Source organism: Lissotriton helveticus, chromosome 9 (genome assembly GCF_964261635.1).
Source record: "Lissotriton helveticus chromosome 9, aLisHel1.1, whole genome shotgun sequence".
Lineage (NCBI taxonomy): Eukaryota > Metazoa > Chordata > Amphibia > Caudata > Salamandridae > Lissotriton > Lissotriton helveticus.
In genome coordinates, this window is record NC_136070.1 from 1,191,553,750 (window position 1) to 1,191,573,297 (window position 19,548).

Here is a 19,548-nt window from a genome sequence, read left to right on the forward strand (position 1 = left end):
ACAACTGTTTTGTTGAATTTAAACACCATTGAGGCCATGGATGGGCTGGGATTGTGCTGATTTTTGTCGTTTTTTTGGGCCTGCTGGTGTGGCCCTTTGCCCAGGGGTGGTGAGTGTTGCATGGGCCTAGTCTTTCTGTGGGGTGTCTTCTTGAATTTAAACATCATTGAGGCCATGGATGGGCTGGGATTGTGCTGATTTTATTGTTTTTTGTCGTTTTTTTGGGGCTGCTGGTGTGGCCTTTTGCCCAGGGGTGGTGGTGCATGGACTGAGTGTGCCTGTGGTGTGGTCTCACTCTCTTTAATGTAAACATCATGGATGGCATTGGATTGTGGTGATTTCTGGCTGGTTTTCTGTTTTTTGGGGGTGTACTGTTGATGTGGACTGGCCATGTGGGTGGTGGTGGTGGCCATCTTGAGTGCTGGCTGGTACAGGCAACATGTGCTTGGGGTGTAAGGGGCCATTTTGAAGAGAGGCAGTGTCTGAGGCCTGCACTTATTTTGCCTACTTTTCATCCATTATGCCCAGGGGTAGTGAGTGTTGCATGGGCCTAGTGTTTCTGAGGGGTGTCTTCTTGAATTTAAACACCATTGAGGCCATGGATGGGCTGGGATTGTGCTGATTTTATTGTTTTTTGTCGTTTTTTTGGGGCTGCTGGTGGGGCCCTTTGCCCAGGGGTGGTGACTTGCATGGGCCTAGTCTTTCTGTGGGGTGTCCTCTTGAATTTAAACACCATTGAGGCCATGGATGGGCTGGGATTGTGCTGTTTTTTGTTGTTTTTGTCGTTTTTTTGGGGCTGCTGGTGTGGCCTTTTGCCCAGGGGTAGTGGTGCATGGACTGAGAGTGCCTGTAGTGTGGTCTCACTCTCTTTAATGTAAACATCCTGGATGGCATTGGATTGTGGTGATTTTTGGCTGTTTTTCTGTTTTTTGGGGTGTACTGTTGATGTGGACTGGCTTGGGGTGTAAGGGGCCATTTTGAAGAGAGGCAGTGTCTGAGGCCTGGACTTATTTTGCCTACTTTTCATCCATTATGCCCAGGGGTAGTGAGTGTTGCATGGGCCTAGTCTTTCTGAGGGGTTTCTTCTTGAATTTAAACACCATTGAGGCCATGGATGGGCTGGGATTGTGCTGAATTTTGTGTTTCTGTCGTTTTTTTGGGGCTGCTGGTGGGGCCTTTTGCCAAGGGGTAGTGGTGCATGGACTGAGTGTGCCTGTGGTGTGGTCTCACTCTCTTTAATGTAAACATCATGGATGGCATTGGATTGTGGTGATTTCTGGCTGGTTTTCTGTTTTTTGGGGGTGTACTGTTGATGTGGACTGGCCATGTGGGTGGTGGTGGTGGCCATCTTGAGTGCTGGCTGGTACAGGCAACATGTGCTTGGGGTGTAAGGGGCCATTTTGAAGAGAGGCAGTGTCTGAGGCCTGCACTTATTTTGCCTACTTTTCATCCATTATGCCCAGGGGTAGTGAGTGTTGCATGGGCCTAGTGTTTCTGAGGGGTGTCTTCTTGAATTTAAACACCATTGAGGCCATGGATGGGCTGGGATTGTGCTGAATTTTGTGTTTTTGTCGTTTTTTTGGGGCTGCTGGTGGGGCCTTTTGCCAAGGGGTAGTGGTGCATGGACTGAGTGTGCCTGTGGTGTGGTCTCACTCTCTTTAATGTAAACATCATGGATGGCATTGGATTGTGGTGATTTCTGGCTGGTTTTCTGTTTTTTGGGGGTGTACTGTTGATGTGGACTGGCCATGTGGGTGGTGGTGGTGGCCATCTTGAGTGCTGGCTGGTACAGGCAACATGTGCTTGGGGTGTAAGGGGCCATTTTGAAGAGAGGCAGTGTCTGAGGCCTGCACTTACTTTGCCTACTTTTCATCCATTATGCCCAGGGGTAGTGAGTGTTGCATGGGCCTAGTGTTTCTGAGGGGTGTCTTCTTGAATTTAAACACCATTGAGGCCATGGATGGGCTGGGATTGTGCTGATTTTATTGTTTTTTGTCGTTTTTTTGGGGCTGCTGGTGGGGCCTTTTGCCCAGGGGTAGTGGTGCATGGACTGAGTGTGCATGTAGTGTGGTCTCACTCTCTTTAATGTAAACATCCTGGATGGCATTGGATTGTGGTGATTTTGGGCTGTTTTTCTGTTTTTTTGGGGTGTACTGTTGATGTGGACTGGCTTGGGGTGTAAGGGGCCATTTTGAAGAGAGGCAGTGTCTGAGGCCTGCACTTATTTTGCCTACTTTTCATCCATTATGCCCAGGGGTAGTGAGTGTTGCATACTTGCATGGCCCTAGTCTTTCTGTGGGGTGTCTTCAATGTAAACATCATGGATGGCATGGGATTGTGCTGATTTTTCTGTGTTTTGTCGATTTTTTGGGGTGTATAACTGAACTGATGTTCCTCTGTCTTCCATTGCTTTTAGGTGCACAAGACTCAAGAGAACCCCCAGTGCCAGGAAGAAGTCCTGCAGCGGTGTGTGTGTGCAGCATAACGTCACGCGACGTCACGTCTGGACACAGACAACTCTGCAACTCGTGCAACTGCTGCCTGCTGTTCTGACCTGCTCTGAAGAAGATGGCCCCAAAAAAAGTTACCCGTAGCTCCTCTAGCAAGAAAGGTGCCAGTAAGGAGCAGAAGAAGCAAGTTACCAAGGAGACTGGTGTGCCGCCCGCCCCTTTTTTTGGGAGTAAAAAAAAAAGTATGCCTGCAGCAGCAGCGGGATCTGCTGGGGACCAAGCTGGCAGCAGCACCCCCGCTCCATTGGACTCAGTGCCACCACCACCACCACGCCAACTTAAGTCCAAGCCCTTGAGTGCTGCAGAGGCAGCCAATCTACTTGTTCAATCACCATCGACCAGTGATGTTGGCTCATCGCAAGAAAGCAGCAGCAATGTCCCTCAATCAACACAGGTTGTTGTAGCTCATCTGACGAGTGTTGAACAACCACAGCCGCAACAACAATCACATGTGCAAGTACAAGCCCAAGTACATGTGGAAGGAGAGGCAGCGCAAGGAGATGCGCAAGCAGAGGTGCATGGAGGGTCACAAGTGCCTACAATAGTTGTTCCTCCCGAAGTAGGGGCACATCAGGAAATCGACAATCAAGGCGAGGTATCATTTGAGGAAGCCACTCCTCCTGATGATCATTCATTGTCTTCCACACCCCTAGCAAGGAAGAGATCAAGGGTGGTGTCTACATCTTCTTCAAGCACACCTCCTTCTGATGATATGGATCAAACTTGGGAACCAGCACCACTGCCGTCTGAGAGTGAGGCACACCATGATCTGACAAAGGTAGTTAAGCGTAAAAGGAAGCTCGTCCAAAGTCTCAGAGTTATGGAGTGTGATGAGGCTCAACAAGAAGTGGCGGATACTGCTGCTGATGAAGACTCTGACAACGACGACCCAGTCATCATAAAGGTCACTGCAGCCCCAGCGGGCATGCAGCAAACAGACATTTTGACCCTAGCCCGAAGAGCTGCTGAGCGTGATGATGATGATGTTGTCGATGAGGAGGCAGTGGAAACACCACAATCATTGGAGTTAAGTAGTACACCAACTCGTCCCGCTTCCATATTTCTTTCTGGCAAGAAGGGACCTCCATCCAACTCGACCTTAATTAGTGGCGGTGAAAGTGCACAACGTACAAAAGTTGGGCAATCCAGATCCTCCACTTCATCTGGCATTAGCTTCATGACCACCACCACCAGTATCGCCGCCTCCTCCAGGCCCCACAGACACTTCAGGTCCCCAGTTTGGGACTTCTTTACTGTTTGGCAAAAAAATCCAAAGTTTGCCATTTGTACCCTTTGTAAGCTTGCAGTTAGTCGTGGTAAGTCAGGTACCAACTATGGTACCGGAGGCCAGAGAGGTCATCTTGAGAGAAAGCACACTGTCAAATGGTTTGCGCACCTAGATGCGATCAAGGAAGCCCGAATTGGAAGTCAAGAAAACGTTGATGTTGCATCTGATGATGACGAGGAGGAAGAAGACATGTCAAACACTTCCCTTACACCCAGTACCCCTGTCAGCAGCACACCCAATGTGAGGCACACTAAGAGTGTTGGAGCGAGTGAGACACCAACGCACAAAAGTTCACCAGCGAGCAAAATTGGGTCAACGAAGTCATTATCAGCCCGTAAATGCTTGGTCCAGGGCAACATTAGAACCATGTTTTCTTCAGACGTGCCATATGAACGCAACCACCCACTGACGCGTCTGTATAACACTAAGCTGGCTAAAATGCTAGCTGTGGACCTTCTCCCTTTTTCTTTTGTAGAAGCGGTAGGTTTTCTAGAATTAGTGGCAACGCTCTGCCCTAAATGGAAGGTTCCTAGCCGGTTCTATTTTGCCAGAGTTGCGGTTCCAGCACTACATGAAGATGTGCTGGAGGCGATTGGGGCAGCTTTGCAGAAGAGTGCTGTTCACACAATACATCTGACAACAGACATGTGGACCAGTGGCGCAGGCGCTGATTACATGTGCATCACTGCACACTGGGTCTCTTTTTCAGGTGTTAAAGCAAAGCTAAACGCAGGTGTTGACCCGGACCAAGTTTTCAAAGCTGCTCGGAAACATGCAACACTAGCCATGTTTGGCTTGGAGAAAAGTCACACATCCGAAAACATTTTGGACGAGTTTAACAAAAAGGTCTCGAAAATGCTATCCCCAAAAAAACGCCAGATTGGTTATGTTTCCACGGATAATGGCGCCAATGTAGTTAAGGCCATGTCGCTGGGTGGCTATTTCAGAGTGCCGTGTTTGGCGCACTGTATCAACCTGGTAGTTCAAAAATTCTTGAGTGATAGAGACAGTGCAGCGTTCGCGGTAATGGCCACCTGCCGCAAAATGTGCAACCATTTCAGCCATTCTTTTAAGGCCCGGAAGCATCTGAGGAGGCTGCTACTTGAACGTCGAATGCCAGTGAAAGCACTCATCCAGGAGGTGGCAACACGTTGGAACTCAACCTTCTACATGCTTGAGCGTCTGTATGAGCAGTATACGGTACTCGATCACTATTTCTTAACAGAGGGTACATCTCAGAAGGAGGACCTGCGGATGGGTGCGGCGCAATGGGACATAGTTAAAAGCCTGACAGACATGCTTCGTCCTTTTGAGTTCTTCACGCGTGCAGTCAGCCAGGAGGACTGTAATTTGGGAAAAGCTATCCCATTGTTGTGCATGCTGGAGCACCAACTGATGGCGGTGTCTTCTGAGTTTGAAAAAGATGTAAAAAAAAAGACCCTTTTATTTTGTCTGAGAAATTATTAGAGCGCCTACGTGGTGATGAACGTCTTCAAAAGATCAAGTCAGAACAGCATTACATTTGTGCTACTATTCTGGATCCACGCTACAAAAAGGCGCTGGCAGGCGAAGCATTCTTTCCTTTTACTGATGAAGATGTTCAAAAGTACAAACATTGGCTAGCCTGGTCAGCCATGAGGTTTGAAAAAGAACGGCAGGTTATTGAAGGAGAAGGCAGTACATCAGCATCAGCATCAGCAGGCCATCCCCAGTCACAAGAATCCACTTCTGCACCTGTGGCTGGGGCACAAGTGACCTCTCAGCCGTTAAAGACACCGGCAACTGGATCATCTGCACCACACACAACAGTAACAGTGGCTGCTGTAGAGGATTGGCTAAGTTTGCTTGGGTATGGTTCTCGAAAAAAAGTCACAGGCACAGCAAAAAGTAAGCAAAGTGGAGGAACCATTGATGACCTTGAGTCGATGGTGCAGGACTATCTGAATGACTCAACAGAGGTCTTTCTTAATGATGAGCCATTGCAGTATTGGCATGGCAAAAAACAATTGTGGCCACAGCTCTCCAACCTGGCTATAAACTATTTGTCTTGCCCACTCGCAAGTGTGTCTTCTGAACGTGTTTTCAGTGCTGCTGGTGGCATTGTAACTCCCAAACGGAGCCGCCTCTCGCCCAAAAATGTGGAGCGGCTGACAATGATCAAGATGAATCAGCACCTCATACCACCAGATTACAAAGTACGAGAAAGCACGCCGCATGAAGACGAGGAGGACGGCAACGTAGATGAGGGGATTTGTTCTCTGTTCGGTGGCACTGACCTCATCCTGCCTGAATTCACAGAGTATGATGACGAAATCTTCTTCTTATTCCCTGACACCGAGCCCTGAAAATGAGACAATGAATCAATAACCTTCTTTTTCGTCCTTATTCACTTTTATTCCTGTGTGTCTCTCTTTCTTTGTTTTGCACAGTTAATTTAATTCAAACTTTAATCACCTAATCCCCAAAACAAGACCATCAGCAGAACTGTCTTCACTTGTTTGCTTATTGATTTGAAGGTGCCGCAGTCTACATTCCTCAGGTTCACAAGTTCTGAAGAACATGCTCCTCTATCCTCCTCCTCCAGACTGCGATTTCCCTCAAAGCAGAGTGCTGGATTACGCCCAATGAAGAAAGACTCAGCACTTGTGGGGGTGTTCTACTTCTTTGCGGGTGAGTTGACGGCTTTGGGCCCATTGCTGTCAAGCTCTAATAATGGATAAAAGTGTTTTGGACCAAATATGAGGTGGAAATTTCTTGCCGTTTTTGCTGACTTGCTTGCCTTTGAGGTGCTCTTTGGCGGGGTTCCGGGTGTTTGTGGGTGAGTTTTGGGGTCTGGGAGCACTGCTGCGACAGTCTCATCTTGATTGCATTTGCTTTTCAGGAAATCCGTGGTGGAAAACAGGAGTTATGATGATTGGTGACCTAGCTGCACAGCGCGTTTGGACGGAAGGCCGAGAGATATTGTAAGTATGAGATTTAGCTTTTTTGCTGTTTGGGGGTGTTGTCGCGTGCTTTTTTGCGGGTGGGTTGGCGGGTCTTGGCTGGGGCATTCCTGGGAAGGTCTAATACCGGATAGAAGTGTTTTGGACAAAAACCTTAAGGAAAAGCGTTTTTTTGCTATTTCTTCTGACATCTTGCTCAATGTAGCGTTTTGGGGGGCTTCCTGCTGTTCGTGGGTGGGTTGCGGCCGGGGTCTCTGTCGAAGCACTGCTGCGACAGTCTAATCTTGATTGCATTTGCTTTTCAGGAAATCCGTGGTGGAAAACAGGAGTTATGATGATGACCTAGCTGCACAGCGCGTTTGGACCGAAGGCCGAGAGATATAGTAAGTATGAGATTTATCTTTTTCGCTGTTTGGGGGTGTTGTCGCGTGCTTTTTTGCGGGTGGGTTGGCGGGTCTTGGCTGGGGCATTCCTGGGAAGGTCTAATACCGGATAGAAGTGTTTTGGACAAAATCCTTAAGGAAAAGCGTTTTTCTTGCTATTTCTTCTGACATCTTGCTCAATGTAGCGTTTTGGGGGGCTTCCTGCTGTTTGTGGGTGGGTTGCGGCCGGGGTCTCTGTCGAAGCACTGCTGCGACAGTCTAATCTTGATTGCATTTGCTTTTCAGGAAATCCGTGGTGGAAAACAGGAGTTATGATGATGACCTAGCTGCACAGCGCGTTTGGACCGAAGGCCGAGAGATATAGTAAGTATGAGATTTATCTTTTTCGCTGTTTGGGGGTGTTGTCGCGTGCTTTTTTGCGGGTGGGTTGGCGGGTCTTGGCTGGGGCATTCCTGGGAAGGTCTAATAACGGATAGAAGTGTTTTGGACAAAATCCATAAGGAAACACCTTTTGGCACTTTTTGTAAGTTAGGGTTCGTTAGGGTTAGCCCTACCAGCAGGATTGCATGTGTTTCGGGGTGTTCTATTGCAACGCAGTTCTGGGGTTTTAGAGCACTGTTGGAGCGATGCTGGCTATGGATACTTTTGCTTGCTTGCAAGTGGTTTGAATACAATCCACGGTCGGTAAGGGTGTATTTGGGCCTACTGTTACTTTCAAAGTACGTTTTGTCACCATTTTTCTGCTAGGCATCGTTTTTGGAGATCTGATTGGGGGTCTTCTACATTTTTGCGACTGGCTTTAGTAAGGGTCTTGGTGGGAGCATTGCTGGGAAGGTCAAATTGTGTTCTAAAACACAGTTTACAGTACACCTACCTTGAGGGGAAAGATCCGCTATAATATTTTGGCCATACTTATTTATCCTTAAAAAGGTGACTCAGACAGAGCACGCAATTTCAAAAATATTGTACTGTCTATTAGGGAAATCAAAGTGTGACTTTTTGCACCACACAGCGTACATACCTTTTATTTATTTATTTATCAGTGGTATTGTAATAGCACTTCCTGTTTTCCGTTCAATAATTACAGGCCGGGTTTCAGTCAACATCCGCCAGGCAGGCAGTGGACAGGGTGTCTTCTGTCAGTGGTCACCAACATTGATGGACGAAGCGTCAGCTGGAATGGAGGAGTGCCGCTAATAAGAGGAATTGTTTGCTGCATGCAACTTACTTACCAAATTCAACAGGACAACTCCAACAACATACAGAATACAGATACAGTATCCATTGTTTTCTTCTATGAGTGTGACTGCATGTGCTTAGCTTTAGTTTCTACCAAAAGATTTCTTTATCTTCAATTATTGTTTGTCCAGGCTGTGCATTTTTTTTCTTCTCTCCACAAAACCTACCCAAAAAGAAACCCCCATTCCCATCCATTTTCCAAACCCTAACCCTCTTCGCCCGGGCTGTGTTGTTTTGCTTGATGTCTGACTAAAATGACATCAATAATTCCACACACTTGCTGGGGAGGATAAGGTCATAGCAACAGGCTGGCGAAGGAATACGAGGATATCTTCTAGACTTACTCAGCTTCAGTACTATTTCTTCTAGTAGTAGGAGCCAATGTCAAATAAATTCAACGCAAGTACTAGTTATACTTGCAAGCAAATACTTTACCATTTGTTAGGCTACATTATGGCACTGTTCTAGTGTACTGTCACCTGCTATATTCTCGATCGTACCGTAACTGTTGTAATGCTACAGTAAGGACAAACCAGGAAACGTTTTCTTTTTTTCCATAGGCATGCAACTGCCACTGTGTCACACCACTAGTACCATTGCAATGAGGAAATTTCACCCGCCCAGGATTGCCAACGTTAATCCCCATTTCACGTGGAGCCAGCCCTGGGCCTAGCCCTAATTTCTAACACAAATTACAGGTAAGATAAGCGTTTGGTGGGAGGTAGTATAATGGAGTATTAGGACTAGACGAGAGATTGACGGTAGTACTACTAAAGTCCTACGACTGTTCAGGAAAACAAACTTACTGTTACACCCCCGTCCCCCACCCACCAGACTGAAAAGCAGTAAAAAACAGGTATGGTCAGATAAAGTTCAAAAAAGTATATTTATGTAGCCCTAACAAAATAATCTCCCTCAAGACCCTCCCTAACCCCAACGATTGTCTTTGAAAAGTCCCAAAAAGAACCCAACTCCCAAATCCCACCCCCCAAAAGTCTCTAAAAAAAGGGCAAGGGACACTCCACTACTGGAGGGTGCTGGTGAATTTTGCGGCCAGGGCATCATACTCCTTGCGGAGGGTGGCAAGGTCGAAGCGGAGGCCCTCCACCAAGTTCTTGTACCTAAGGACCTCCTGCTCCAGGTAGGACATTCGGACTCCTAGGCGGCGCTGGCGTGCCTTGCAGCTCCTGTGGGGGGCAGCTGGTCTTTCTGCTGCTTGGCGGTGGAGGTTGGCTTTCTTAGCCCGGCTCCGTACCGCTGGAGCACTGCGCATGCTGGCGGCCCGTGGGGTCACGGAGGAGGATGCAGCTGTCCCAGTCGAGGATGTTGTGGTTGCACCGGTCGACTGCGTGTCCTCCTCCTCCTCCAGGGCCACCAGCCGCCGATATTCGGCGACAGTGGCATCCAGCCTCCGTTGCCGGGCCATTCGAGCCTGCTCCCTCCGTGATGTCGATTTGGAAGGAGAAACTATATGAAGAAAGAAAGACATAGTCTGTAACCAATGCTCCTTAGCATTAATAACACAAAGTGATTGAGCCGATAGTTGGGTCACAGTACAAGTAGCAAATTGAAAGCACAGTACATAACTATTGAGGACAGTATCTATGTAACCTCCCACTTCTGCATCCTTGCTCTAACATTAGTGGTAGTTTAATGAACAAATTCTACGACCACTATGGACTTCCATTACAGTCGACTATGACAGTACCCCAGTCTTATTCTTCTTCTTCTCTCTTGTTTAGGAAAATTGGTACGTTATCTTATGCAAGCCGGCAGAATGGCAGCACAGTGAACTTGCACCCGAGAAAAACAGTTGCACACCATGATGAGTGAGACACACTGGCGTTACTGTACCGGTCCAGTACATGCAGGTGGTGAAGCTATTACTTTTCTATTACGGGTGGCACTGAGAATACTCTGTTACAAGGGCTACTGCTTAATTAATTTACCTTTCACCCTACAGTGCAAATGAGTACTAGAAAAGGAAAATGAAGAAGCTAAATAATTTGATTATCTATCACTTCACATGGGACGTATTTGATGACATATGGGATGACTTTAGGTGCTTTGCTTAATATTGAGTGAACAGTGATACACCCACACATGAATGACGTGCTACAACTAAACTAAAGTTATTAAGAGAGGTACGGAGTGTCCACCGTAATAACCGGATATATGCTGTGCTTGCAGTTGCAATACAAAGTACTGCTACTATTCATGGTAGTATTGGACACATTTACAATTTCTTTTCCTTGCCTTCCCTACACTGGAACGGACGTGCGGGTGCGGTGGTACATGCTCTTCAAGGTAACACTTAGTTCATCCAGCGACCATCTACTCTCTCTAGATACACATGTGCTATCTAAGAGTCAGAGAATACCATGCTCCAGGCATCCATTCATTCAAAGTATACGCACACATCCAGTTTCTGTTTCACCCACCCAGGCTGCTGTCCTTCCACCCATCCTTGCTTCATCATTGACCCAGCCATGCACCATACCATATTCTTTCCTTCCCAGCCACCTCGGGGGCCAAGCAAACACATATCGTTCTTCTTTGCCAGCCATCATAAAATTTTGCGTCCCACTTACTTACACCCTTCTTTCGCTTTTCGTTCATCCCATCCATCACGTTCATCTAAGATCTTATTGGGATTCTTCTCACCAAAAACTTCACAGCTAAGTCGGAGTACATTTCGAGGAGGCTACTACCTGGTTGATTTGTAATACACCTGTGCAGAAAGCACACTATGCAGTCTTCAATCTCAATAAGTAAGGAATATATAGCTTACCTGTTCCCGCCACCACCGTGGGAACCCCCACAGGACCGTCCGCCGGCTCTTGCACCGCTTCCTCCCCAGAGTCCTCCGAGTCCTCGACCAACACCGCCACCTCCGCGCTGGCCCCGCCACCAGATGTTCCACCTACAAAGTACATTTAAGAATGTTAGAATACACCACTCACTACTATATAATATTTGGTCTAGGAGTAATAAAGAAATGTTAAAAAAACAGAATACAATGTAATAATTTGTGACTGTCTACTCTAAAGTAAAAATGTCCCTTTTTCCAGGGAAGGCTGTTGTCTTGCTGCACTTTTATGCACAACTGATGAATGCTTGCTTTTTATTTTTAACACGCACCACTTTTTCTCCTAACAGACAGAAGCTTGACTTCTAATAACACGAGTCCAGGATCAAGTTCAAACCAGGTGAGAGCTCGGCTCGACCACAAGAAATGTGTCCAATTAATCGTCAGCACTAAGCACTTTTCCGTTTTCAGTTAAATAGTTTTATGACAAAGTTGATTTTAATAAATGTGTTTACCTTTAATAAAGCTATTAAACTTAAATAGACTCTGTGGTTTTTGGTCCTCCAGACTAGAGTGGATGAGCTAAAGGTTTTGGAATTTTTGCAAGCATGAGTGCCTCTGACACTTCTTGACTGTGACTCCGTACTCTTGTCCTGCGTAGGATAATCTAAAGATCATTGGGGATCAATCATCGGTGACTTCGGGAGCTAAATGACTCTGCCACACTATCTAGTCAGTAAGGAGACAGTGCATAGAGCTATTGCTGAATAGAATGGGAGTACAATGGAATTGCCAAATGTCCAATCTTAGTTAGCTACACAGACAGACTAATAAGAATAATCTAGTAATACCACATGGAGTCATATTCGAGGCAGGATAAGAATTTATATCCAGTCTACAAGAAGATCAAAGACGATTTAGAAAAAATCGAATGAGGAACGCTAGGAAAAAATAGATACTCTTTATTAAAATTTAAACTTACTGGGGCCAGCAAAGGAGCCCTCGCCTGCCCGATCCTGGCCTGCATCCTCCTGAACAGCACCCTCCTCCTCCTCCTGTGTCCGACTCCTCTTGCCCTTGGGGGGAGCTGATGTACAACATGAAAGAAAGAAAGACCAGAAAACATGGATGAGATTTGTCAACCAAATCAAACATTTCAAAAGAACAATAACAAAATATTTTGGAGAAATAGCAAATAGATAGACAACTATTCCACGGAATCTATCTCATGTGGTATACTACGTTATTCGTATTGCCTGATTTGCGGACCGTTGACTTAGAAAGTTCCTATGTAACTCAATAAACAGACTACTAAAGAGGTTTGCCTAGGCCTGGCAGGCAGCAGTCCGCAGCACGCGAAGTGACAGACAAAGTCCATCCTGCTTGCAGATCAGTGAATACTCAAACTATCAATCCACCGACCACCGCCACTATTTCTTCTTATAGCCATGTGTCTAAAGGAAGGACTGGACTTCAGTCTGTTGGGGCTGATTTAGAAGTCCCTTGCGGCTCATTTTCCTCCATTGTTGCATGACTTTTGTGACGCAGCGGCAGAACAAAAGACTCGCCATGGTGTTGGTGCGGCGTATATATGCATCACGTTGTAAAGCCCTGCGCCATCAGGGGGCGTTAAGGTGCAAGGGAGGGCGTACCTGCGCAGGAACGAATCCTAAAAGTGGCTGAGGGAAATCTACAAGATATCAATCAGTCACTTTTAGGACAATGATGCATGACTCAAACCCTGCGCGCTTGAAGCCGACGTACGGCTTGATGCAGCATTGGGGAGATAGGGTACCCCAGAGCATTGCTGGAGCTGCGCCATCGTTGGCACGCAACTCCAGCAATGCGCCGCCTTTACGGCACAGATGCGTAAGGCTTCTGTGACGTTTTGGGCCAATGGGTGGTGGTGGCATGGCACACAATTACTGCCGCACCCCTGCTACTTTGCAGGGATGCGCCGGTAATTGAAAATATGACCCTTAGTGTCTAGCATTACGCAGTTCATATCTTTACACTACACTCATACATAATTTCTCAGGCCAATGAAATGAACACAAAATACAAAACAAATAAGCATAGTAGCAAGCAAGGCTACTGAGAAGGAGAGCAGTGCACCTGAAATGCATAGAAGATTTTGAAATATAATTCACCTACAATGTAATCGGCAGCATTATTGCTCTTGGTAAAGAACAAAGATTTGCAAATGACAGAGCCGGATAGAACAGAGTAGTGATGAATAGCTACTACTACTCACCAAGCCCGGGGACCTCTACGCCGAGCGCGTCCAGCAAGTCCCGTTCCCGGTCCATGACATCTGTCCAGCGGTGGGTGGCCTGGTTATATGTGCGCCGGACCCCAGAGAGCTTAAACATGGCCCGGCACACCTTCTCCCACCGCTTCCGGCGCTCCCGGATGCCATAGCCGGTTGCGATCTTGCCGCCTCCCAGGATCCTCTTGGGGAGGCGGCGCTGGACGTGGAAGATGAGTGCGGCCACCTCCTCCGCGCTAAAGATCTCCCGTGGCACCACTTGCTCCCCCCTCAAACACCCGCACGGGAGCCGGGCACGGGGTGCGGGACCCTTCCCCTTCTCAGGGTGCTTCCCGGCTCCCTTTACCATGGTCTGGGCAGAAATAAAGTTAAATGATAAAGAAGAAATAGAATAGTGAAGAAGAAAAGAAAAGAGTTTAAAAAAGTAGTTTAAAAGTAACTAAAAGCAGCAGAAAACACAAAAATATAGAGCTAGAAAAATAGAGGGATAGATAATAAGTAAAATAGATCAAATAAACTTCAAACAAGCAAAGGATGGCAGAGATTCAGAGAGGATACAGAAAGCATGCCCAGAACCATAGCAATGAATGAGAAACAAGATGGCCGCGCCCGTTCACAACCGCGTGGGTAAGTTCGCGCAAGATTTTCCTCGCGAGCACACGCGAAATTGTACTAGCGAGCAGCACAGTTTGCGAGATTACACATAGCGGCCGGAAACGGAATTACATCACGCAAACAAGATGGCCGCGCCCGTGTACGACCGCTAGGGTAACTTGGCAAACGTATAGCTACAAGCCCCTCGCGAACACGCACAAAATCACGCGAACATACACGTCGCAAAGAAAAATTTAGTGTATTCGCAAGCATTCGCGGCTTCCGAAATCGATCTCGCACGGATTCGCGCCCCAAAAAACGCGCGAAATTGCAGAAAAAACGATTTTTGCTAAACTGAAAGCAATGAGCAGGTGCAAAAGTTCAAACTTAACATTAGTAACATTCACTCTAGTGCTTCCTGAGGGGCCCCTCCAGAGTTTGCAACTATTCTATGACCCTGCTATGACCCAAACAGCAGGCTCATAGAATAGCTACAAGTAGACCATAAAGGTCCTGTGAAAAAAATTTGCACTGCAACAGGAAGCAAATTACAGATAAGGAAGGAAGCAGGTGCCAGCCAGACTGGAACTTTCAAAATAACTGACACATTAATCAACCCCAAATTAATTCATGGCAGTTGAAGTAGGGGAGGTGTGCTTGCTTTTTTCAACCCCCATAAACTACAGTGATAAACAAACCTAATGGGTGGCAGTGAGGATGTACCAGAGGGTGGCATGGGTGTCCCAGAGGGTGGCAGTGGTGAAACAGAGGGTGCTGTGAACCTGTGATGATAAACCAGACGTAGAAACAACATAGTCGCGGCCGTTGCGAGCCGAAAAGTAAGTTCGCAATTGCGAAATTGTCCCAAAATCCGCGCAAACGCTTGCCAACACAAAAAACGGGAAAATCCGCAAATCCGCGAGAGTTCGCGGATTGTCGCGAATTGCGAATCCGTAAATACGCAAATTCGCGTACGCGAGATCCGCTAGATCCGCCCATGCTTAAAGACGACCCCCGACTTTTGAGAAGATTTTCATGAGTTAAAAAGTCGTCTTATACGCCGGAAAATACGGTATATGCTGGATAAGTTAACGAGCCCCAACATTCCAAAAGCTGGATACAGGATGTGGGAGAGTTGTCCTTTGCGGAAGATCCACATTTGAAAGTCTGTCGTAAGGACGAGAAGTTAGAGGAGGACATTGCAATCTGGAGAGAGCTATGCAGGGAATGGTTAAACCCAACAGGAAATTAAAGTGAACAGGATAATGGATCTGACAGCAGTAGCGAAGTGTAAAATTGGCAATTGGGCAACACCCTAGCTATGTATGTTGCTAAGTATACTGCTATGCCATAAATGCATAAATAAATGCAAAATGTGTACAGAACTCAGATGTATAATGGAAACAAGCTGGATGGTATTATCTTGTTAAACTCTATGTATGACCGGTCAGTTATTGTGTGAAAAATTGAATAAATAGTATTTTTTTTTATAAATAATACATTTATGAGGGTTGATTTACATGTGAGTACCTTTACATATGTAAATTTACCTTTATGAATAGCCTCCAGAGTACTACTACCTCACACGTGTTGCACACCAATTACACATACACAAAGTCAACATGCAGACAGAATGTCGGTGTATGATCTGGAGTTCACATCCAAAGTGGAACCTGGCATGAAAGCGGTCAGAAGTCTATACTTCTTCTTGACACAGAGTAAAAGGTCTGGTCACATTAAAGATAAAACTCTGTGCTTTGCCACCACTGCTTTATATGACATACCAAGCGCACGGGCAGTAGCCCTGTGCACGCTATAAGGGTATGCTTTGGGCCCCTTCTATGTTACAGAACAGGTTCAGGATCTCTCATTACCAGCGACAAACCTAGGTCTATGTTGCCGGGGTTCACTAAAGAAAAGAAGATTCAAAAACCGAAAATACAATCAAGGAAATGTGGAAAAATGCTGGAAAAGGGCAAATGAGAAACCCAGAGGTGATTGTTTGAAACGAGCAATCGAAAATAAAAACAACAAAGAACAAGAACCATAAACATCAAGCACATCAACCTTGAATGAGAATATGAGAGGGGAACATTAAACATGACAAAACATAAAAGATCTTTAACCTTGAATAAAAGATGTAACTCCATAAAAATGAATTGAATGGGAGAGAACAAACCCCACCAGAGGGGTGAAAACATGAAAAACAAAGTCAAAAGTTAAAATTACTTTGGACTTACTAAAGAATGAACACCATAAAACAAACTCAAATATGGTTTGTTCTAAGTAAAGATCACAAAACTAAAATAATTTTCAAATGTGATTTAGAGGAAAAAATTCCTCCCCTAGAGACTCTTTTTAAATTAAAACTACAATAACCACAATGCTCGGTATCACAACAAAGGAAATGATGTCACACATTGTTTTGAATGTTTAAAATGTTTGAAAAAAATGTGGGAAGTTGATCGTGAGCAAGATGCTTGTAGCATCGAAACGCGTAGGACATCTGCTTTCGTGCTAAATGAATTAAAACAACTTTAATTGTGGATTTCAGAAGGTGTGCGCCTATTTTCTTTACTGAGAAGTGAAGGAGTGTGGAATATATATATATATATATATATATATATATATATATATATATATATATATGTTATTTTTATTTGTAAAGCGCGTAGCTGCCACTGCCAAGCGGCGTCCCAGCGCTATGGTGGACAGAACAACACAACACAGTGGAGGACCATACCAGAAACAGAATACTATTAAACCAAGGTGAAGAGAAATGTCTTCACGGCTTTCCTGAAAGGCAGCAGGTCGGGAATGGAACGGATGTTAACAGGGAGTGAGTTCCAAAGTTTTGCTGCCAGAACACCAAAAGAACGGCCGCCAATTCTGCCTTTTTTAAAGCGAGGAATCTTAGCCAAGAATTGACCAGTAGAGCGTAATGCTCTGGCCGGGGTGTAATAGGAGATAGCTTGAGCAAGAATGGGGGGCAAGGCAGCCTTTAGGATCTTGAACACCAAGCACAAGGCTTTGAACTTAATCCTCTGCCTAACGGGCAGCCAATGTAGATCGGAGATGGTACGCCTAGCAGAGCAAAATTTAGGCAAGCCGACCAACATTCTGGCTGCCGCGTTCTGCACGCGTTGAAGCCGAGTCAGTTCAGCTTGGTTCACACCTAGGAGAAGGGAGCTGGCATAGACCCATCTGGACAAAATCACAACTTGGAGAATGAGTTGCCTAGTAGAGGCATCAAAAAACTTAAAAATAGGTCTAAGGCTCTGAAGAGCCCCAAAACAGGTCCCCGCAACTCTTTTCGGATTGGGGGGTAAAAGATAGCTTTGAGTCCAGCCAAATGCCCAGATTCTTTACCTCTGTCACCGGAGTAGGTGCTTGGCCCAATTCCTCTGGCCACCAACAGTCTCCCCATAAATGAGCCTGTTTGCCCAGGACTAGACCTTCGGTTTTAGAAGCATTAAGTTGGAGACAGTTATCTGTCATCCAACTAGCCACGTCCTTAAGGGCTGCCTGGAACTTAGAGGCTTCAATCATTGTGTCCCCATTTAGTGCCACCGCTAGCTGAGTGTCATCAGCGTATGACACCATGGTTAAACCCCATTTTTTAGCAAACAGCAGCTAGCGGCTGCACATATAAATTAAACAGGGTCGGACTAAGTGCCGAACCCTGCGGGACCCCTTGAGGGATGTGGCAAGAAACAGATTCGAATGGAGGAGTAGAAACCTTAAAAGTGCGCTCAGCCAAAAATGAGCGAAACCATTCGAGAGCTGTGCTCTCCACACCAGCCTCTTTTAAAGTTGGAGAAGGACAGTGTGGGAAACAGTGTCGAAAGCGGCACTGAGATCCAGAAGGATCAGTGCCGCCGTCTGCCCTAAGTCCAACAACTTTCGCAGATGTTCTACCATCGCTAACAGAGCTGTCTCTGTACTATGGCCTGCGCGGAAGCCGTTCTGAGATGGATCTAAGACGCCCAGATTTTGTAGATGACAAGATAGGATTTTGTTGGCATGGGCCTCAGCCAGCTTGGAGATCCAGGGGAGAAGAGAGATGGGCCTATAATGTTCTGGCTTAGTCGGGTCTAGAGTAGGCTTCTTTAGGATCGGGATGGCCGTGGCCTGCTTCCATTTGACAGGTACAATCCCAGAGGAAAAAGATAACCTGACAAGGTCAAGCAAAGGAGGAAGGCAGAATTCAGCAGATTCATTAAATTGTGCAGGTCTCAAAGGGTCCGCGGGTGACCCTGATTTAACTTTCAAGACTAAAGATTTGAACTCTTCTTGCGATGGCTCAGGTATTAATGAGAGCGGCCTAGTAATCAGATGTGTGGGACATGAATCACTATTTGGACTCGTTGAAGAAGGAAAAGACCGGTAGATAGCCGCCACTTTCTCAACAAAGAAAGCTGCTAGCTCTTCACAATGGGATTGAGAGCATTGTTCCATGCCTGCTTGTTTCCTACTAGTCAGGTCTTTAATGACTTTAAAAATAAGTTTGGTGGGATTGGGGTTTTTCTTAAATTCTGAGGCGTAGAAGGAGGCCCGGGCCTTGCAGATTGCACGATGGTAGAGCTTAATAATGGCCTGGTAACTCTGCTTGAGGACAGAGTCATATGTCCTGCGCCAGGCTCTTTCTGCCCTCTTACATGCCGTCTTAAGAAGCCTCAAAGAGTCGTCATACCACGGACTAGATGGGCCAGGGCGAGTTTTACTCCATCCAGCTGGAATCAGAGAATCCAATGCCTGAGTCAGCCAGTCACAGAAGTAATCATACCCCGAGGAGACGTCTGTAGGAGGATCTGGCGGGTGTTGCACCAAAAGCTGATGAAAGTCGGCCAGCCTCAGTTTCCTCCAGGGACGTTTGAAAATTGCAGGAATCGTACTTTTGAAAGGGGCCCCAATCAAAGAAATCTGTATTTCAATCAAATAGTGATCGGTCCAAGCCATAGGTTTAGGTGGGCAAGAAACAACACTAGTGAGGTTCGTCAAGAAAGGGTCCAATAAGTGGCCGCCTACATGGGTCTGATGAGTAACATACTGGTGCAGTTGTAAGGCCTCGAAGTCTGCAAGAAAACTACTCGCCACAGCAGATAAAGGAGAATCCAGATAAAGGTTAAGATCCCCCACTATACTTAAATTCGCCGATTTAAGGGCCAAGGAATGAATGAATGAATGAAAAGTTATTTATCTCCGCGCAACTATGCCCAATGGGCGTCAAGGCGCCTAACTCCAAAACTAGCTGACGGCAAACAGAAACCAGGAGCTCACTGGTAGGCTTTAATGAAGCACCAAGTTTTCAATGCCTTCCTGAAGAGATCCAGTGAAGGCTGTGATTTTATCTCTAAGGGGAGAGCATTCCACAGTTGTGGTGCAAGAATGGAGAAGGCTTTGCTCCCCCATCTCGCCATCCTGGCGCGCGGGACTACCAGTTGGTTAAGCTCGAGAGAGCGGAGGCATCTATTTGGGACATACCTAGTTAACAAAGACCCCAAAGCATCATTC

General features: G+C 46.3%; 1 protein-coding gene across 1 annotated transcript in view; it reads right to left on the reverse strand.

Moving 5' to 3' along the window:
- Positions 1 to 18,993, reverse strand: part of IL5RA (interleukin 5 receptor subunit alpha) — a 188,015-nt gene extending 169,022 nt beyond the window's left edge. Inside the window, exon 1 of the mRNA XM_078662390.1 lies at positions 17,953 to 18,993. Coding sequence (XP_078518516.1) covers positions 17,953 to 18,993 — 1,041 coding nt within the window. The remainder of the gene's footprint in view (positions 1 to 17,952) is intronic.
- Between the last annotated feature and the right edge of the window lie 555 nt (positions 18,994 to 19,548).